Source organism: Alosa alosa, chromosome 5 (genome assembly GCF_017589495.1).
Source record: "Alosa alosa isolate M-15738 ecotype Scorff River chromosome 5, AALO_Geno_1.1, whole genome shotgun sequence".
NCBI classification, from domain to species: Eukaryota; Metazoa; Chordata; class Actinopteri; order Clupeiformes; family Clupeidae; genus Alosa; species Alosa alosa.
Window position 1 is genome coordinate 7,572,121 of NC_063193.1, and position 20,436 is coordinate 7,592,556.

General features: G+C 39.9%; 3 protein-coding genes across 3 annotated transcripts; 2 read left to right on the forward strand and 1 right to left on the reverse strand.

Annotated features, from left to right (window-relative positions):
- The first annotated feature begins 4,057 nt into the window (after positions 1 to 4,057).
- Positions 4,058 to 6,998, forward strand: gstt2 (glutathione S-transferase theta 2). Its single transcript, XM_048243512.1, has 5 exons — positions 4,058 to 4,240; positions 4,735 to 4,822; positions 4,895 to 5,045; positions 5,585 to 5,761; positions 6,046 to 6,998. The coding sequence occupies exons 1-5, from the start codon at positions 4,117 to 4,119 to the stop codon at positions 6,190 to 6,192; spliced, it is 687 nt and encodes a 228-aa protein (XP_048099469.1). The 5' UTR covers positions 4,058 to 4,116; the 3' UTR covers positions 6,193 to 6,998.
- chek2 (checkpoint kinase 2) lies at positions 6,966 to 13,389 on the reverse strand. Its single transcript, XM_048243510.1, has 15 exons — positions 12,965 to 13,389; positions 12,069 to 12,341; positions 10,913 to 11,034; positions 10,685 to 10,817; positions 9,801 to 9,891; positions 9,579 to 9,675; positions 9,424 to 9,477; positions 9,278 to 9,342; positions 8,610 to 8,709; positions 8,411 to 8,497; positions 8,123 to 8,286; positions 7,843 to 7,958; positions 7,650 to 7,735; positions 7,466 to 7,528; positions 6,966 to 7,269 (listed from the first exon to the last, which is right to left on the reverse strand). The coding sequence occupies exons 2-15, from the start codon at positions 12,322 to 12,324 to the stop codon at positions 7,120 to 7,122; spliced, it is 1,584 nt and encodes a 527-aa protein (XP_048099467.1). The 5' UTR covers positions 12,325 to 12,341; positions 12,965 to 13,389; the 3' UTR covers positions 6,966 to 7,119.
- A 108-nt stretch (positions 13,390 to 13,497) lies between these two features.
- On the forward strand, positions 13,498 to 19,996 carry hscb (HscB mitochondrial iron-sulfur cluster cochaperone). Its single transcript, XM_048243511.1, has 6 exons — positions 13,498 to 13,933; positions 17,889 to 17,985; positions 19,019 to 19,108; positions 19,263 to 19,410; positions 19,512 to 19,559; positions 19,738 to 19,996. The coding sequence occupies exons 1-6, from the start codon at positions 13,581 to 13,583 to the stop codon at positions 19,839 to 19,841; spliced, it is 840 nt and encodes a 279-aa protein (XP_048099468.1). The 5' UTR covers positions 13,498 to 13,580; the 3' UTR covers positions 19,842 to 19,996.
- Positions 19,997 to 20,436: the final 440 nt, after the last annotated feature.

The following is a 20,436-nucleotide window of genomic DNA, read 5'->3' on the forward strand; positions in this document are numbered from 1 at the left end:
TGTTGATAAACAATAAAAGAAAGTGAAATGAATACCATTCTTTTAACTTAATTATAGGCCTATTTTGTAAATACTTGACGGCCGTATTGAACTGCATAACAGGCTGCATAACAGTTTACCCACGTCTGCTTTTCTAAAAACAGTTCAGTAAAACCAAGGGATGTGACTAAAACAAGAACGACAAAACGTGTTTAAAACAAAAACAACAAAACAGTTAAATTTAATGCAGTGTAAGATTCAAGATAAGATCCTTTATTCATCCAGTTCTTTTTAATTATTTCTTTTGATATTTGTCTTTATGGCGTATTAGCTACAGTGGAGGAAATAATTATTTGATCCCTCACTGATTTTGTAAGTTTGCCCACTGACAAAGAAATGAAGGGTCTATAATTTTAACAGTGAGAGACAGAATATCAAACAGAAAAAAAGAGAAAATCACATAAAAAAGATAAATTTATTTTGCTTCACAAAAAAAAGTATATGTTTTGATAGGAGATGCAAAAAAAGTATTTGATCCCCTATCAAAACATACAGTATACTTAGTACTTGGTGGAGAAACCCTTGTTGGCAAGCACAGAGGTCAGATGTTTCTTGTGGTTGATTACTAGGTTTGCACACATCTCAGAAGGAATTTTGGACCACTCCTCTTTCCAGATCCTCTCCAAATCTTAAAGGTTTTGAGGATGAGGTTTATGGGGCAGCCATGGCCTACTGGTTAGCACTTCGGACCTGTAACCGGAGGTTTGCTGGTTCGAACCCCGTCCAGTAGGCACGGCTGAAGTGCTCTTGAGCAAGGCACCTAACCCCTCACTGCTCCCTGAGCATCGCTGTTGATGCAGCCAGCTCACTGCGCCGGGATTAGTGTGTGCTTCACCTCACTGTGTGCTATGTGTGTTTCACTAATTCACGGATTGGGATAAATGCAGAGACCAAAGACAGGACCAAATTTCTATACTGCTCACAGGATCAAAAGATATGACCTTATATACTGAGCCTCCTTTGTTGCTGTATGTTTTGGGTCATTGTCGTGCTGGAAAACCCATCCATGACCCACTTTTAATGTTGTGGCTGAGAGAAGGAGGTTGTCACCCAGGATTTTACGGTACAAGGCCCCATCCATCTTTCCCTCGATGCGGTGAAGTTGACCTGTCCACTTAGCAGGTGTTCAATGGCAAAATTCAGACAGCTTCAAACCTCACCCAGCTTATTGCCAATGGTTTTGTAACCTATTTCGGCCTTGTGCAGGTCTACAATCTTGTCCTTGATATCCTAGACAGCTCTTTGGTCTTGCCTATGGTTGGAGTCTGATTGATTGATTCTGTGGACAGGTGTCTTTTATACAGGTAACAAGTGGACAGGTGTCTTTTTATACAGGTAACAAGTTGAGAAAGGAATGTAAAACTTTCTTTTTGAGAGGGTACCGGTGGGGCCAGAATTCTTTATAGGCTAGGGGATCAAATAGGCTACATTTTTGGATCTTTTTTAATCTGATTTTCTGGATTTTCTTTTTGATATTTTGTCTCTAGTTAAACCTACCATTAAACATATAGACCGTTCATTTTTTTTTTGTCAGTGGGCAAACTTACAAAATCAGTAGGCTAGGCTAAGGGATCAAATATTTATTTTCTCCACTGTCATCAGAAATATTATTTCACAGCTCTGTAACATGCAGGCAGAAAACAGCTCGCAGAAAAGCCTGCAGACAGCCTAGTAAGGAATTGTAAAATTTGCACTCGATTACTTTCGACTTCCTAGATCTGTGCTCCGAGCAGCACCCATAGACAGTAAAAGAAAGGCAGCACCAGAGCCCGTCAGACACATAGACAGTAAAAGAAAGGTCAGACATTCTCTGGCAGCACCCATAGACAGGCAGCACCGTGATTTTAGCGAAAATAGCATCCGGATATTTCCGATTGTTAGCAAAGGCAGACAAAAGTTAGCATTCTTTTCAAAATAATAGTCCTGCTAACCACATCGGGTTGAATGGAGAAGTTCGGAATAATAAAACAGATTTTGATTTGACATAAACCTATGTGACATAAATAATTTATTAGAGAAGGATTGGTTAAATGTTACAAAATAACAATTTAGTAGATAATACATTTAATATGTGTTTCTTCAGACTGATAGTAACAGGCTTAATAATATAGGTGGTGAGGAGATTGGCATATGTGTAATCCTATATATATTTTGTTCTTCACGTTTGCATGAAAACAAAATATATGCATGTTTGCATGAGTCTCACAACATGCTTTATGAAAATACATTTGTTTAACTTAAAGTGGAAATGAAGCAGTGAGAACTGTGACCATTTTTTGGTTTCATTTTTGAAGATACATGGATTTTCATTAACCTTGAAATTCAAGTATTTTACTGGAAAATGACATCAAAGATTGTTAAGGCATACAGGGATCATCATGTGCCAACCGCGTCATACACCTATGATATTCAAATGCTGTTGGTAAAGAAATAAAATAATTGTAGCCTACACCTACTGTATGAAAGGGTGTTAAAATGACATTTTCACAATATATGCTTTAAAGGTGCTCTGTGTTGGGAAACATCACTTCTGTTGATACTCAAAGAAAACAGAGAGCTACCCCTTCCCTTCCGTGCAACTGAAACTCTCCTGAATGCGCATCTCCTCAGTGATTGGCTGGAACAGTTTGTTATGTTTTATGTTCCGGGCTGGACCAGGCTGTTTTTGTTAGATAGATAGATAGATAGATAGATAGATACTTTATTAATCCCCAGGGGAAATTGTTTGTTGCCGTTTCTGGAGCCTGGGCTGTCCACAGAGGCCACGTTTTTTTACAGTGTATGCAGGGGACAGGCAGCTATCGGATGGTGAGGTGATGTTTACTGTATGTGACAAAAAATGTTTTAGCTTAGAAACCTCGTAACATCGCTTAAGAAAATATATGATTTGTGTAACTTAATACGTCTATGCGGCGTACAGGGGTTGGCATGTGCCAACCAAGCCCTTTATCACAGGCCAAAATGTGATTGGCACGTGCCAACAGAGGCCTTTGCATGCACACATAAGGAGAATAGATTCCACCAAAATACCATTTGACTTTCTTTCTTTCTGTCTGTCTGTCTCTCTATTTGAATACTCTTGGCAGCCATTAGAGGACTGTGCCTGTCCCAGTGTACAAACATCATCAACATGAGCATCAACCATCCATCTCACCCTGTGTGAATACTGTATATTCCCTGCATCCTGCACAATAATTAACAATGCATTGTACTGTTTTATTAAAGTCATGTGATTTATTTTATTTGCATGCTGTAACGTGTCTGTTTGCATACGTAATATGTCATCACAGCTTTTTTAACATTGTTTTAGTGCATGTGTGTTGCAAATAGTCAATCCTGATAATCCACAGTATTCAAGGGAGCCACATTGAACATTAAGCACAGACAATAAATAACAATAAAACATCAAACATTCAACAACATTGAACACGTAGAGAAACAGAACATAAACAACAACAACACAGCAATGGTGGCATGCAATCATCAGTCCAATAGCTAAGATAAATCAATACATAATTTAATAAATAATCAAATGTGCCTGTGTCTGATCTATTTAGTGCCCTATGAGGTTGGAGATGCTTTTAACATCACATCCAGTAAATGTCCTGCCCATTCTAGTCACCTTGTCCAGCATGTTCTTGTTTTTTTTTTTTTCGTAACCTGGGTTTATTATAGTTACTTGATTTTTGTATTACGTGAGATGTAATCCATTACCCAACCCTGGTTGTGGGGATGTCATTTCACCCCATGTTGAGGTGGCACAAGACTATGATTTCTCAGCTCAACAATTTGAATGTCATGATATCATACAAGCTCAGCTGGCCATGGGAACCCAGGTATCCTTGTAGGCTAGTGCCAAGGGCTGAGCTGGCCAATTTTATTTATTGACTTTGTTTATCCCTCTTTTTCTAAAATAAACTTTATGTTGAATTCAGTGCCTTTGACACTGAGCTCATTTGGAGGGATTTTTTTACGAGACTTTTGTTTCGCAAATTTGGCTCGGCCGGAAGTCTTATTTTCGCTGGAACTGCTCTGAGCGCATTGACAGGTAGAACTCCGATTCAGGCAAAACTCGTCATGGCTGGTAGAAAAGCAGTAGAAGTATATCTTGATTTATTGTCGCAGCCATGTAGAGCCGTGCAAATATTTCTTAGGAGCACAAAAATACCTCACACGGTGAAATTAGTTGCAATCCGAAAAGGTGAGTACAACCGATAACCAACACAGTAGGAGAACTCCGTTCTCTCTTTGATCTAGTTTGTTCATCGTTCATGAGGGTATGCGAGGTCACGTCCATTTAAGACGCAGAGGTTCACTGTTGCAGCGCAGTTATTTGCTGCATTGAATCTGAAGGGAATACGTATGCTACAGGTAGTCACAACGGAACATGACATTTCTTGAGGACGTGACCTCTGAACTTTCCCCTAGATGCACTGTTAAGATGTAGCCAGAGCCCGTCTACGTCTAGACGTTCTCTGATGTAGCCTTGACTGACAAACTAATTGACGGAGCTAATTGTTGGAAGTTAACAAAATAAATGGCTCGAAGTCTAGCCTAGCTGACATGTTCAGATGTTGACGTTAGTAAATATCAAGTAAATCAATTCCTTTGGTTGTCAACAAGTTAATGAATATTAATGCATTGCCTGAGGTCAACACAGACTAAATTTCTTCACCAAATTGTGTGGTAATTTAGGAGAAAACAGGACCCCCGAGTTTACCGGACTAAATCCAATGCAGAAGGTGCCCGTCATGGTTGATAATGGATTTGTTCTGACAGAGAGGTAAAACATCAAATGCAAAAAGCTGTGTCCGCATTATGAACGTAAGAAATAACACTAAACCTGCTCTTTCAGTGATGCCATTCTGAAGTATCTTGCTACCAAATACGATGTCCCTGACCACTGGTACCCACGTCACGCAGAGAGGAGGGCGAAGGTCAATGAGTACACTGCTTGGCATCATACCAACACCCGTCCACATGCGGCTAAAGTTTTCATTCTTGAGGTGAGATTTGGTTCAGTGATGCCCTCCACATGTTAGCAATTTCATGACAACATATTTGAGCTGTGTTAGTGCCTGTGCTCTTTTCATGGTTGCAATCTTATTTCTTATTTCATTGCTCATATTTGTTCTCTGGTCCTATTCATTCTGGAGTGCACTGGAATACTGAAATAGGTTATGTATTATGTTTCAACTCCCGTCAACATCAAGTGCAAATACTGACATAAAGAACGGGGCACCTGTGGTTTTAGCGATCAAATAACATTGATTCAATAGGCCTTTATCGCGGCAGCCGAAGTAGGAAGTGAACAGCCCTGTTCCTGTGTGAGCACAGGTGTTTCTAATTAAGTGTCAGATTCGGCCACAGTTACTTCAACCAGAGGCCTCGTTAATGTTTTTAGGAACACCTGTGGTTTGCCTGCCAACAGGAAATTGAACAGCCCTGCTTCAGCTGCCCGTGGGCTGCCGTGATAAAGGCCTATATCACATGTTGCTGTTTAATTACAGCTACATTAAAATGGCATGTTTGTTGGTTTGTATAGGTGCTGTTGCCTCGTATGATGGGACAACCCATAGAGCCTGAAAAGGTACAGAAAGCTTTGGTTGAGCTCAGTGGCACGCTAGATAAGCTGGAAGGCATGTTCCTGAAAAGGCAACCCTTTTTGTGTGGAGATGACATCAGCCTGGCTGACCTGCTGGCCATCTGTGAAATCATGCAGGTAATCAATTCACAGAGGACCAGCAAGATGGATAAGGATGCGTCACATCTTTTCTATGTTCAGAATTGTAGTCGGGTGTGCTATGTGAATTATGCATTGTATAGAATGTGATTTATATTTTAATTACTCATTACTACATTGAAATCATGACATGTTGTAGGGATTAAAATGACATGTTAGGATAAAAAAACATAATAGGTCATTTTTTTAAATTATCTGAAATGACACCATGTAGTGAGTTTGTTGTGACTTAACTTGGGAATCCTTGCTGTTATCGATTTCAGCCCCTGGGGGGTGGCAGAGACATCCTGCAGGATCGACCCAAACTGTTGAGCTGGAGGAGCAGAGTCCAGTCAGCCCTGAAAGACTCTTTCGACGAGGCGCACACAGTCCTGTACCGCTTGCGGGACAAGTCCAAAGCGAAATTATGAGCACCAGCAGTGATGCATTGACGAGTCTAGAGTCAATTTAAGCTCTGACGAAGCAGGTGTGCCATGCACGATCAAACTAAATGATTTATGCTTGAACTCGGTGGGTGAGTTCTGAAACACTAGGCTTTTTGAGTTGTGTCTGCAAGTTCCATGATTGATACTACAGATAATTTAGACATGCAGTGCCACATACATCTAGTGCAGCAAATCGTCCCCTTAGAATTATAAGGTGACATTTTTGTCAAAATTGAGTTATTGACATTATTATGTGACAACTTAAGATGAGGTGAGATGTTTCTTGCAGTTGTATGCATTTTTCACAATAGAACTATATCTAAAGAGCTTTGTTCTGCTTAACCAAAGATCCTTGATTACTAGCTCTGCTTTAACCCTCTTTGGCTTAATAGAATTCCATTAAGTTATACTAAGACTTTGATGCTCAATAACTTAGAACGTAGATAGAACCTTATAATTCCAAGGGGACAAAAGTTCTTTGTTATTGGATTTCAGTCTTCAATTTTTCTTTTGCTCTGTACTGTCTTTGGATGCAGACATTTCCCTGATTTGATACAATATAAAACAATTAACAGATCATAAATATGTCCATATATTGAGATGTGCCTTTGAAAAACATTTGATTCTCATTGATTCTTAATGCATTAATACCATCATTCTGTACCATCTGGATGTATGGATTTTTACATACAAGACATACTACTGTCATACATATCACTTATTGTAGTGGGCCTGGATTAAATTAAAACACACTTAAATCACAAGTGAAAGTTTATTATAAAACCTGAATCGGAAAGAAAAGGCTACATATAAAGGCTACAGTTATTCAGAAACAGAAAATATATACAAATGTCAACATAATTGGAATGATGATAGGCAAACACACACAATCCAGTGTCTGGCATTAGCTTTTCAGGTATCCTTTCTTTGCCGTTTGGCTGGTTGTTGCGGCACTTCCTCCTCATTGGCATCCGCCTGTCTGCGCCTCCTGCTTGAGGAGGGCTGCGACGGAGGTGGGGGTGAGGGGGGAGGTGGCGGTGAGGGGGGAGGTGGGGCCTGGGCCTTTAGGGAGAGAACTCAAGTCAGGTCACTTTACAATCGGTAAGTAAATAAATGTATAAATGCTAATACGAAACTACCACTACTTGGATGCAAACTGAAAAAAAACATGCCTTTGGATGTAATTTGTGGTTTTTAAATGTTTTGATTAACACGTGGGAATAAATAATTTATTTTCTCAATGTCTTTAGTCTCTTACCTCAGCATCACTCGCACCTTCAGGATACATGATCTGGTTGGCCAGGTTTTTCATCGCATCGTCCTGTAGAAACGAAACACAGATATGAACCAAGTTGTAAAAGGTCATCAGAGAATCAGACTTGCATTCCGTTACCATGGCGGAGCTTCTCTCCAACATGCACACTCGTATGAAATATTCAAACCTGCAGCCACGGATGCTCCAGCGCTTGTTCAATGGTCAACCGTTGCTTGGGGTCAACAACAAGGAGCTTCTTCACAAGATTCCTTGCTAAAAATGCAATGACATTTTATGATGTTCAGGATGTGAACACAGCCATTTATATCTAATTGCTATACCAAAAGAGAAAAATGAAACCACCTAGCCAAAATGTTTACCTGTGGACGAGACATTCTCCCACTTAGACTGGATGAACCTGTAATGTCCCTGAGTGATTTGCTCTCTGACAGGAAGATCGCTAATGTCGGGATGGAAGGGCTGGTACCCACCTAAGCTGTAGGGGAATAAAGAAAAACAACAACATCCATACAGTCATCTGCAGGTATATTGACTTCTGTTATTCAGCAATATGCAAATTTGCTAATGCGTGTTTAACAGAAAAATGACTTCTGCTTGTTGAACCTGAGCTGTGGGTGCAACGAAAAGTGCAGTACCTACCAGACGAACAGGAGCACCCCTAGACTCCAGCAATCCACTGCACTTGTGTAGCCGTCAGTGTTGGCACTGAGGAAGACCTCGGGGGCCAGGTAGTGGGGCGTTCCGCACAGCGTTTTCATCAGAGACGACTCCTCCAAGATCTTCGACTGGTTGAAATCTGTGATCTAAAGCACAACAAACAAACCACCATGTCTCAGTTTTCAAAAAGGGGATTGAAATAGAAAATTGTAAAAAGTAAAGAAAGTTAAAAAAGAAAGAAGGAAAAAATAAAAAGTAACTAGGTTTTACTTTGATCAGACACTGGTCCTCTCTGGATGAAAGGAGAATATTTTCCGGTTTGAGGTCTCGATGTATTATGTCATTCTGGTGGAGATACTGAAAAGAAAATATTACCAGATCATCAGAGTGCAGGACAGGTCCAAACAAATATGAAATAAACAAAACTAAAAAGCATAGACAAATAAATAATTAATTAATCAATCCATACCTGCACTCCTTTCAGCATTTGAAAAAAGTACAGCTTGGCTACATCTTCCTTAAGCTGACCTTGGGTTTTGATTCTGTCCAGAAGCTCTCCACCCCGCATCCTGAAAGAGAAGACAATACCAGTGGCCAGGAGTGCAGCAGAAAACCTCTGCAGAAGTGACCAAGGCCGCCATCGCCCACACACACGGGCAAAGTCGCACTCCGCTATCATGGTTTGGAGTCAGATCAAAAAAGGTGCAGACATGCTTTGAATTTCGACAAAGCTCAGTTTTTTTTCCCAGCTCAAGCCTAAGGAAACTCTGGCATTCACTGCAACATAGATCTGTTTTGTAGTGCATGGTGACTTATAGAACAAAGGGGGAGGGGGCCACTCTGTACGACATGCAAATGTCACTGACATCTTTTACCATCAACACAGAATGAGCTCGACTGAAGAAAAAGGTTTCAGTCAGCTTTCATCTTTTCATACAGAGGTCATAAAGAGGTTTGTGATCTCCTTACTTCAGGGGTGGCTGTACTTTCAGATACGCCCACAACGCAGAGCAGCAAAGAATCACATATTTGTCCTGTGCTTACTCTAGGCTTCAGGTGCCTCCTTCAGTTATCTGATCTACTGTGCTTGTATAAGTTTACTCATTCAAATGGTGATAATAGAAATGTTATACTCACAGCTCCAACACAATGTAATATGATTCTTCTGTTTGGAAAAAGGCCTCTGTTTTTATGAGACAAGGCTGGAAATAGAAACCAAGTATTTCAAACACATTCAGATAGCCAAGCTTAAATTCATTTTCCTAATTAAGACACATGCTTACATGATCAATTCTTTTCAAGATTTCAATCTCTCGTTCAGCATTCCGCGTTGCTGTCTAAAAGTATGCACACAGATTAAAAATTGAATTTTCAAAAGTGGAAAAATGGTAATATGAGCATGAAGAAAATGACCTGATTATTCAGTAAACTGACTTACCCCGATGGATGGAAAGTTCTGCTTGTTGATAGTTTTCACCGCAACTTTTTTACATGTATCCCGCTCAAAAGCCAGTTTGACTTCTCCACAAACGCCTCTGCAGACAAGGAAACAATTGCACTGAACATACTGCTCTAAAAGTTTCAAGCCCACTCCTTAAAACTGTAGGAGGAAAACCCTGATAACAATGTAATACATGTAATGGTTATGAAGTATACTTACACACCAATCTTTCGTGACATCAGGTATTTTGCCTTAAATTCGCTGGGAAGGTTTTCCTGTTCATCTGCAGTTAAATCAATGAAGACAAAGACTGGAGAGAGACACAAAAAGTACTCACTCACTGAAAACATGCAGTATAAGCAGTTCATTTAAAAGGGGTAAAATAAAAGTGATATTTTTTTGTTTGGGCCAACCACCAAACAAACAATTACATTAGGCTGACGCATTTTTAGCCAAAGCGACTTACAACATGGTAAACAGTTTAAAGCTTTTAAAAACAATTCTCTCTTTTTTTATACAGTCAAGTGTCAGTTCTAGTCAGGTGATAAGTGCTAGAATTAGCAAGGCTAGTTGTAAGTAGTGCAATGATTCAATCATGGCACCAGCTCAAAAACTTGTACTTGTATGCCTACACGAAAACAAATAGATGGTGTTTGATGCAATGAAATGAATGCATATGACTTCATTAAAGTTCAGTCCTCTTCCCAAGAGACTTTTATGCATGGTACTGTTGGTGTACCAATCAGAGCACCATCATCCCTGAGGAAAACTGCATCCTTCATGGACAAGGCCATGATTAATTGTGGCTGTTGGAAGTTGACTAAAACATGAGGGAGGTGTTCTCATCTATAACTTCATTTTGCCTGTAGGCATTAGTTTACACTGTCCACTGAGGCGGAAAAATCTAGACAGTTTGATATACAATTTGTTTACCACAACAGCAAGCTTACAGAGAAACTCAGGGGGGAAAAACTTTAAAGTCACTTTGAAGAGTTATCAGGATGTTGTGTTTGTAAGAGAACCACTTATGTAAGTGTTGTGGTTAAAACGTGACAATTGACACAGATGAAGTTTCCTATTCTCTCAGATGGTTTATAACACACCTTTATGACCCTGTCCAGCCAAGGATATCTCTGCATTATTGGCTAAAGGAATTTTTTTCCCCTTGCCAATTTCAACACCATCAACAAACGTTCCATTGGCACTAGTGTCCTCAATGAATACAATGTTGTTCTCCTGTGAAATGAAAGGAAAAACATTTTTTATCCAGGCAGAGGGCAACCATATACATGTCCAATGACTGCCAATGTTTGAGAACCATAAAGACCAACCCTGAATATGCGAAAATGCCGTTTACTGTAAGATTGCACCCATAGGCTCTTCTTGGCAGCATCAGTGAATGTATAACTGCACCGTCTGTCTCTTCCAAACGTATATTCATCGTCAAAACAATCTGTAAACAATTATGAAGTAATTCCCAACTAAATAACAATATGGTGCAACACAACTCCACAAAGCAAAACAGAAACACATACTATCCATGTGAATCCAACATACACTGACTTGCTCTTCTGAAAAGGGATTATTTACATAATTACAGTCTATGTTCAAAATTTGGAGAATAGGCCAAGGAAGCAAGCTGGATTGCTAACTTGGTAGGCCAGCTCAGGCAATAACAATGTTCTTTTTGGCATGACCAATTAACTTTAATTGTATTTGAGTTCAATAATGAAGTACAGTAAATGGAAATAAAAAAAAATATGATCTCTTTAGTATGTAACAAACACATGGAACTTATGACACTGAACTGCAACCAATTGAAAATAACTCCATTTGCAAGTGTGTGGGAGAAATTTGGGCACATTCAAATGGCATTAAAACTCTAAAAGTCCTCTCTAGAGTCAGTGATTTGGTTAGTGATTTGGTTTGGAGGCTGACTCACTCTCTTTGAAGACATAAAGGGCTCATTATAAACTTACAAAAACTCAGATTCATATATACAGGTAATTATACACTAGAACTAATAGACTGCACTAAATCCTATACACTGTATCTTTTAATGTTCTGCAAATTGTTTAGACACATTGACAAAACCCTTATTCAAATGGCTGTGTTTAATCCTCTGCTATGGTAAACTAATGAAGAAATGTGTTTTGAATATAGAGTGTATATATCATCCATTTTGGAAGAATTTACACAGAAACACCTGGTAGCTGTTGTGCATTTTAATCTTTCATTGCCACTTTTGGTTTTTAGAATACTTACAGAAATATGCTGGGTCAGTAAAGTGCATAGTATACCTGTATCTGCTATACAATCCAATAGCCAGGACTAATTAAGCAGAGTCAAATACAACCCCATGAGGCTATAGGCAATCTTTTTGCCACTCTATTTTTATTCCTGATAACCGATAAAATCAGCCAATAAGGTGGCTATGAAACGGTAATGTATCCAGTGGTGGTGAGGAGTCCGTGTGAGAGCTCTTACTGTGCACTCTGAAGCCAGACACCATGGGCAACAGCCGGCCCCATGGCTCAAGTTCTGGCTCCTCCTCGGGGATGGAGGCGAGGTCTCGCACTGGGATGGTGTCCACAGAGCTGACCGTGCCCGAGCCAGAGGACGACTGGCTGCCAGAGGTTGGAGCAGATGAGGAGCTTGAGCCACTCTGTGACTGGGGCTGGGACTGCGTCTGAGACTGGGTCTGGGACTGAGAGGGGGTCTCCTTATCAGGTTCCTGAGACATGCTGCTGCTCTATTGTACTGAATGAAGGGAGAAGGGGTACTTTTAAGGTCAGAGGACAGGTCCTCTTTTCAAGACGTGGGAAGGACAATTTAGATTAAAAAGTGGACAGCCTACATATGCACTTGCCCAGAAATGATGAGCTCAGAAAATAAGACTTCTGCGTGTCCTTTTGTCCAGCTACTGGTTAATCTTCAAGTCTAACGTTGAAGTTACAAAAACTTCCGCAGTTGGAATGCTTTTCAAAGCATTGCAACATTTCGAGCATTTAGAAACCATTTGAGGATACCATTTGAGGTACCGCAGCTGGTTATTGTTGACATTATGCTCACTCCTTCAGACCAAAACATCTTCCTAATCCTACACATCATAACAAATCTGTGATCGTATCAGCGTTTCGTTAAGAGGAACACTGCATCGTCTGCTCGTTTGTTATTACTGAATAAATATTTAGTAATCCAAGCAAAAGACACATAACATTAATAACGTTGAAGCAAAACTTTGCTAGAAGACGCAGACGAAGGTTTGCATGGTTTGACAATGTATGCAACTAGACTGTTACACCACTTGCAGAAAACAATTAAGAGTGTACGACAGGTTACGTATCTTGCCTTGTTATGAATTAATATTTAATGGAACTTACCTGATTTCAAGGAAATGTATGTAGCTACACGTGCCAAATTTACCGGGCTTATCCTGGACATGTCTTAACACAGCAGCATCATACGTATTACAAACGTAGCCAATCAAATGGGGAGAATTACATTCTGGGAAAGTAGTTCTAGTTCCTAGTTCACATCAGGCTGTATGTATTTGTATCTGTATCATTTAAACGTAGCGCGGCAGGCGTCTCGATGTGATGATTACAGTTAATTCATACATTAATAAAATGAAAAGTTGCGCAAAATGTTTAAGGAAAACAGTGATTGTACCGGATGTGTACATTCCTGGGTATCCTAAGTCCCTCAGACAGACAAAACAACAGACATTCTTGCAGTGTGTGTGTAGTAGTACCATACTTATTGCATGGACAATTTTGTGTGATATTGTTAATGTTAAATAAAGGTAAACCCACATTGGTTCACATTCAAACAACACAGGCTGCTGTTATTACCGCTAAGCAAAAGCCCGAAGTAAATTTATTTTGAAGCGTACATTTTCTCGGTCAGAGGAAGTAGGAAGTAAGATAAAAATCTACACGCGGAAATGTTATGGAATTTTCTATCGACTGATGCCGACTGTCAAAAGTAGGCTTAATCATGTTGACACAACATAAACTGCGCCAGTTGTGTTTCCTTTACTGGCTTCAGTATGCAAGAAAGGTATATGGAAACGGACAAAGGGTTTTAAATCCTACACGATACTTCGGATCTCTGGTCACCTTCAGCTCAAACGTCGTCGGACACGGAAGATATATTGGCAACCTATTCCATCATGACATTGGAAGTCAAACAGTGACATACGTTCATCTGGCGACTAAAAGACTGTATACAAACTCTGTGAATCGAAAATGTTGGAGCTGCGGTTCGTCAGCCCCTTCATTCTTTTGCCCGTCTTGCAAACTCGTGCAGCCTCCTGCAGATAGAACCTCTTATTTTGACATCATGGACTGGTGAGATCCTACCCCATTTGTATTCACTTTAAAAATAAACGTACTCTATTATGAGGGCTATACTGAAAACCAACAGCAAGACGTTTTTAATATTGGTGGTTGGCCATTCTTTTGGTATGCCATCACAGAAATGATCTAGGATACATTTTCACTTGTGCCCTAAACCTAGATTACTGCACATTATTTGTGGTCTATGTCTAAAAGTATAGTGTTGTCGCTTTAGTGAGGTGTGTAATCCCAGTGGTAATGCAACTTGTTTGTACTTTTGCTCAGGTCTGACCTACTCCTACTTTGTCACAATTTGTTGGTCAGTTTTTTGAGGATTGAGTTACTCACATCTTTTGCACTGTGGATAGATTCCCTAACCAGTAGGGAGGGAAAGTAATCTCATCGCCATCTAGTGGTTGCGTTCCTATAGTTTAGCGGAGTGGATGGGATTTTTTAGAAAAAAATATATCTCGGTGCACATTGGGATCAGGCCCGGATCTAGGCTGCTCAGATTGGGGGCAAATAGAAATTTGGGGTGGGCACAATGAATACACAACCCCCGCTCAGTTTCACCTACAAATGCATTACTTTTCACCTTAAAACCCCTATCTAATAGCAAACATGACATATTACATAGAACTGTTAATCATAGACCTGATTTTAATATGTACAGATATATAGGCTATATTTAACATTTATTTTCTATGTGGCCTGTTATGAAATTATGTATTGAACAATTAAAGCACAGTTCAGCTTTAAGAAACTCAAATAGTCTACATGCATGCTTAGCATTTTGTCATCATTAAGGCTACTTTGACAAACTCTTAGTCAGCTGATTTTAATATTTACAGATATCTAGGCGATATTTGTAACATTTATTTTGTATTTGGCCTGTTATGAAATCATGTATTGGACAATTTAAGACATGCATTTAGACATTGCTGCAAATGTAAAACCGGATTACTCTGGAATGGCTAACTGTACAGGGTAATGCTTTACATCTTTTTATTCGGTAAGGTCTGCTATTTCTTCTAATATATGGTTTGTCATGTGTTCGGGAAAAAATCGTGAAGTACTCCACCGAGATGAATGGGTAGGGAGATGGGCGCAGAATGTAACATGATAAATTAAAGTTACTTTTCTCGCGAACCGTTTACCACAACTTGCGGCCAACATAGTTTAAAAGCTGAGAAAAAGCTCTTTCGTGTGATGTGATACATGTAATATCTTTGCGAAGAGTAGGCTATCGGAGTATAGGCTATTTCAGCAAAGAAGGCGTGAATTTGGACGCACTTTCTTTCTTGGTGCGCTGTCACATTCTCCACTGCGTAAAAGACATAGGCTAAATGAATTTGCGTTGTGAATGGTAAGCTTAATCAGGCCATAGGATAAATAAAAATCGCTAGTCGGATGCAAAGCAGAATATAGAAAGAAATGGGCACCAAGGCCACAGTGGCCTGTGAACCTCTGATTTTCAAAGAGACATCACGGCCAATGCAAGGGGCAACGACGTGGTCGCCGTAAAATTCCCCCCCTGTTTATAACACAGTTGAATGAATGACCAATGTTAACAAACTAACTGGCTAGATCATCTTAGAAAGCTAACATGCACATTAGCTAAAAACAAACCTTATTCAAACAAGAATAATACAAAAAGGTCTTTATTTAAACCAGCAACAAGAATCTATATTACATCTAGTAGCCTATAACCTTTATGGAAATATAGCTAAGCCCTCTCTACTGAAGTATGAAACAGCAAGTGATGCACTCAGTGTGGAATGGTAGGGGAACGTGTCGCTGCTGCTCCGGTAGCTTATTTACGGCTCCCACACACAGCTGCGTTCCGTCAACGCATTCCAGTGGGTGTTCCCGACCCAATACCTCCATGTTCCCGACGGTAGCTATGCAAATTACTTAAAGTAAAACCGTAATGTGATTGGTTGGTGCCGTCCGTAGATTGGCTTGATTGGCCGGTGCCGTCTGTCGGTGCAGCAACAGCTGAACTCCTCAACGCGAGCAGTAGCGGGAGAAACGAGACGCGACGGACCCACAATTCAGTTCGGCAACGGATCACGTGAGCCCATTTAAAGTGAATGCAGAGCCCGTCTACGGAGAGCATTGCCACTCCGTATTAAGTCCCATTGTACCGAATTTTGGATGCAGTTCCACCAGAGTTCCACTGGGGGCGATCGCCATGAGTGCAAAATGAGTCAATGGAGCTAGACAGCTAAATTTGTCTCTTTCACCTGATTGTTGTTGACAAATCTCAGATTTGATTGTAGTTTGTATAACTTCAACATGGGTTATAGGTCAAAAGTTGAATGAGCAGTACTTATGTCCTTTTGATTTCTTACAGGTTGGGTCGTTGTTGCACATAACACGCTAGCATTGTGGTAATGAATGGCGTCATTGACACATTTTAAAGGCTTTTAGAACAATTAAGTGACTTTAAAAAATATAATACTCAACCAAGTGTATTTTCTTTGCCTCCCCTTTCGAATACAATACTCAAATTACTTGAAAAAAAAAAAAAATATATCGAGAAAAGTGGATTTTGAGGGGTACAGCTCCATAGACCTCCATGCATTCTGCACTCGTGGACGAAGCCCTCATGTGGAACCACAGAAGGAACTGCAACCAGTTCAGAAACCGGAAGTTTTCCGAGAGTGGCAGTTCTCCCCTTATTAGACATTCTCTGGATGGGCTTCGCCCAGCTTTTTGATGCGCGACATATTTTCAAATGCAGCGCTGCCTTCCCGGAATGCTTTGCGGGCGCGTTAAAGTTGCTTGACGTCACCCATAGGACTACAGTGGAATGCGACACGACAAAATGAAGTGTCATGCAAGTGGATCGGTACCGTTATCCTATCCAATCAGCACTCTCGAAATTCAGACGGGACGAATTAGAAAAGTGTGATTGGCAGATTCAATAGCTGTCAATTAAAATTGACCAATTAAGTGGGGCAGAAGAAATATTTGGAGGGGCATTGCCCCTCCCAGCCCTATTCTAGATCCGGCCATGATTGGGATCTTAATTTAATGCCTTCCATATGTTAGGCACTGGGGTCACCTCTATTGCTTCAAGTGGTCATACCTTATTTTTAGGATCAGTTGAATTGTTTTGAGTTTTTGTCGTAACACGGTGATAAGGAACTACAGCTGCATGTGACGTCACATGTTTGGGCGCTTAATCTCTAACTGATCAATACGGCAATTTGCTTACCTGGCTTAACATATTTTTGTAATAACGGAACGTGATGTAAACCGCGTGGTGATAACCTTTTGTCTGGATAACTGGTGTTGTGCTTCTACTCACATGAAGAGCTGGCTGTAAGTGTTAAGTGTCAATGCTAACCAGGCTAATAAACAAACCATGCTACCGTGAGTAACGTCGAAGGGTAAAGTCACGTGACTTCTTTTGTAGTTCGTTTATGAAACAAAAGGAGCAATTTCGATTTTCTTAAATAAGGCAAAATAGGGTCTGACATTTTCACAGTTAGAAGATTATTACTGAATAGACACTGAAAAATATTTTTGGTGGATAACATCGCTGATTTGGCTTCACAATATTTTTTTTAAAATAGGTCTATGGGACTTAACATTGGAGCTGCTCTTCGATAGGAACGCAACCACTTGGGGCGCTGGTTTTCACTTTCCCTCCCTAGATGCGATGCAAGCATGAAGGGACAGACAGAATATTTTTATATTCGCAATTCTAAAGATTAATTTTTCAATCTGTAGGTACTAGTAGGTAGACATTCATTTTATTGATTTCTTTGAAAGGTCTTAAAAACACATAACTGTGTTTTATGCAATGACAGTGCCTAAGAATATTTAAATTGATGAAGTGCATAATGGGTAGTTGAATTGTTATTTGATCTATTAAAGTCCCTTTTCACTTCCTCTATTTTACACAATTATATGAATCGAGAAATTTGGGACAATCTTCTTCTGTTTCTCTCTTAAGTGAACAGACATTTGCTCTGGATACCCAACGGCTCCAGCGAACATACTTACATCTTCAGCGCTCTCTCCATCCTGACAACTTTACCCGGAGGACATCGGTATTAGGCCTATTTTTGGAATTTGTAATACTAACTGCATCAATGTATGCTATGTAGTAATATTTTGTTTTAGGATTTTGTTTGTACAAAAAACTATGTTACTAACATACAGCAAATAGCAAAGTTGCTATATATCCATAATTCCTATTTTAATGTTTCATTTGATGATGATCTGGTGGCTGGTAGCTGTCTACAGGCATAACTGACATCTTCCTAATGACATCCACTCTACCATTTCTCTGCACAATGCTGCTTAACAGTACACTGCAGCCAGATGGAATAGAGAAGGCTGCTCAATTGCCACCAAAGCTTTTCCACCGCTGCATACAGATGATTGTATTAATTAGTACCACTGGCTATCCGTTATTTAGACACCTTCTGGAGTAGAGGAGCTACTGGACTAGTGGAGCTTAAGGCTATAAATCAGCTGCACAAGGTTACCGGAATGTTCTCATGGAGCACGTTGCTCCCCATAAGGAAGGGTTGACAGCAGAGCTCCAATAGCATCCACTGGAGGTTATTGATTCGCTTTTTAAAATTTGACAAGCCTGACAGCTGAAAATACACACTGCCTACGAGCGTTTTTTTTGCCCCATTTTTTCCCACATTATTCCACCTGCCACATATCCCTCACACTCTTGTCCCTTGGCAGTCTCAAGTCTTACCACCATTATAAAAAGTGGCAAGATCTGTTAAAATATCCAATTATCGGCATCGCTCTGGATGCCTCCACTCCTCCAGCAGTTCCCTCGTAGGCATATTCAAAAACAAAGGTGCCAAAGACAAGGAGACATAATAATATGAAATAACTCCCCATGACCCTGTTACACAAGGAAATGAGTCGGTGAACGAGCACTTATCTATTTGCTCCTGTTTTACCCTTTTGTAGTTGACCCATTCTACTCTTTATGACTATATTGTATAATATATGTATATAATATGTGTTATATTTTGTAGATTTTTAGTGGTATAAAATATAAGAAAATAAAACTTATGAAAGTGTTTTTTTGTTTCTTTTCCTTTTACCTTCCAGAAAGAGCAAGAATATTCAGCTGAACAGTCAGCATTCGTAAACAAAGCCTATAGGATTCTTCTAAAGCCTTTGAGTCGTGGGCTGTATATGGTAAGCATGATCTTTAATTATCTATTCACACACACAACATGAGTTTTAATATCTTTACTTCACACATTTTTGCTGTACAGACTGAAAACAAGATTTATCTTTAGGCTGTATTTAGTCTGTGGTCTGTTATTAAGCCGCTAGTGATTGATTTCAGCTGGAACTCAAGGGCATGCACCTGGAGGAGGGGACCGACCTCAGCGCTGACCCCCAGCTGCTCATGGAAGTCATGGAGATCAACGAGTCTCTGGCCGAGACTCGGAGCCAGGATGAGGAGGTCGACTCAATCGGCCGCTCAATGAGAGGTAGGAAGACAGCAGCCAGTCCACAACTGAAACAGCATGTCGGTGCCTGTTTGGGGAATAATATAAGCGGCCATGCATTTTTATTGCTTGTTTCTTTCCAGAGAGACTGAAAGACTTGATGGGGCAAATAAACACGGCACTGAATGAAGGTAATGTGTCTTGCAACAACATTTACCTTCCCTTCTTTGCTCTCTGCTCTGACAGTTCAGTTTCCCGACGAGCCTGCTGTGAAGACACAACGACAGCGTTTTTCTTTTTTCTTTTTCTTCTTTTTTTCATGCTCTTACTGCAAGATGTTTTCATGCCTCCCCCTTCTCTTTTTCACAGGAGACCTTCAATCAGCCAAAGCACTTCTCGCCCAAATGAAATACTTTGCGAACATTGAAGAGAAAGTGAAAGACAAGCTTTCTGAACTCGCAGAGAGTGCTTAGGTACCAGATGAGTACCTACCATTTTTATGGGTTCACATACAGTATGTCCTGTGATATTTAAATACAACTTTAAAAAGCACATTTTACAACTAGTTTTGTATTTATTTTGGTAAATGTTGAATAAGAAATAAATTATGCATTCACTTTTAGTTTAATTGAATTGAATTTTTTATATATTTCAATATTATTTCTGTATTGATGATCGGGCTTGCCCCTCATCGGATCAACTCCTGTAATGTATCATATTTATCTTTTAGAAATGATATATCAGTTTATGGAAACTACTTTACTTTCTAGCAAATCAAATCATTGCCATCTACTAGCTGGAGTCACATCTCGGCTGTTATTGAATTGTGTGGATAAAATGATCTCATTACAAGTTGTACCACTGGTCAAAATGAAGGATGGACCCAATTATTTGGCAATTTAATCACCAGCAATGTTTTTTTTTATTGTTCATGATTTGTCTGTCTGAAAACACGTTTGGTGAGTTTGGTGAGTGTTCCATAACCCAACTGTAGAGGGAAGCATGTTCCGTTAAAAACCTGAAAACGTAACGGTGGGAAGGATATTGCTCTGCAGCATTAGATGATAA

Bases quoted from the DNA above. Each gene is read 5' to 3' on its own strand.
- gstt2 (XM_048243512.1), top strand. From the start codon at position 4,117: ATGGCTGGTAGAAAAGCAGTAGAAGTATATCTTGATTTATTGTCGCAG. The intron at 5,046-5,584 runs GTGAGATTTGGT...TGGTTTGTATAG, and splicing joins CTAAAGTTTTCATTCTTGAG to GTGCTGTTGCCTCGTATGAT. The intron at 5,762-6,045 runs GTAATCAATTCA...TATCGATTTCAG, and splicing joins CCATCTGTGAAATCATGCAG to CCCCTGGGGGGTGGCAGAGA.
- chek2 (XM_048243510.1), bottom strand. From the start codon at position 12,324: ATGTCTCAGGAACCTGATAAGGAGACCCCCTCTCAGTCCCAGACCCAG. The intron at 11,035-12,068 runs GTAAGAGCTCTC...AATTGTTTACAG, and splicing joins GTCTGGCTTCAGAGTGCACA to ATTGTTTTGACGATGAATAT. The intron at 7,270-7,465 runs GTAAGAGACTAA...CTCTCCCTAAAG, and splicing joins AAGGTGCGAGTGATGCTGAG to GCCCAGGCCCCACCTCCCCC.
- hscb (XM_048243511.1), top strand. From the start codon at position 13,581: ATGTTGACACAACATAAACTGCGCCAGTTGTGTTTCCTTTACTGGCTT. The intron at 17,986-19,018 runs GTATTAGGCCTA...TTTACCTTCCAG, and splicing joins ACTTTACCCGGAGGACATCG to AAAGAGCAAGAATATTCAGC. The intron at 19,560-19,737 runs GTAATGTGTCTT...TCTTTTTCACAG, and splicing joins AAACACGGCACTGAATGAAG to GAGACCTTCAATCAGCCAAA.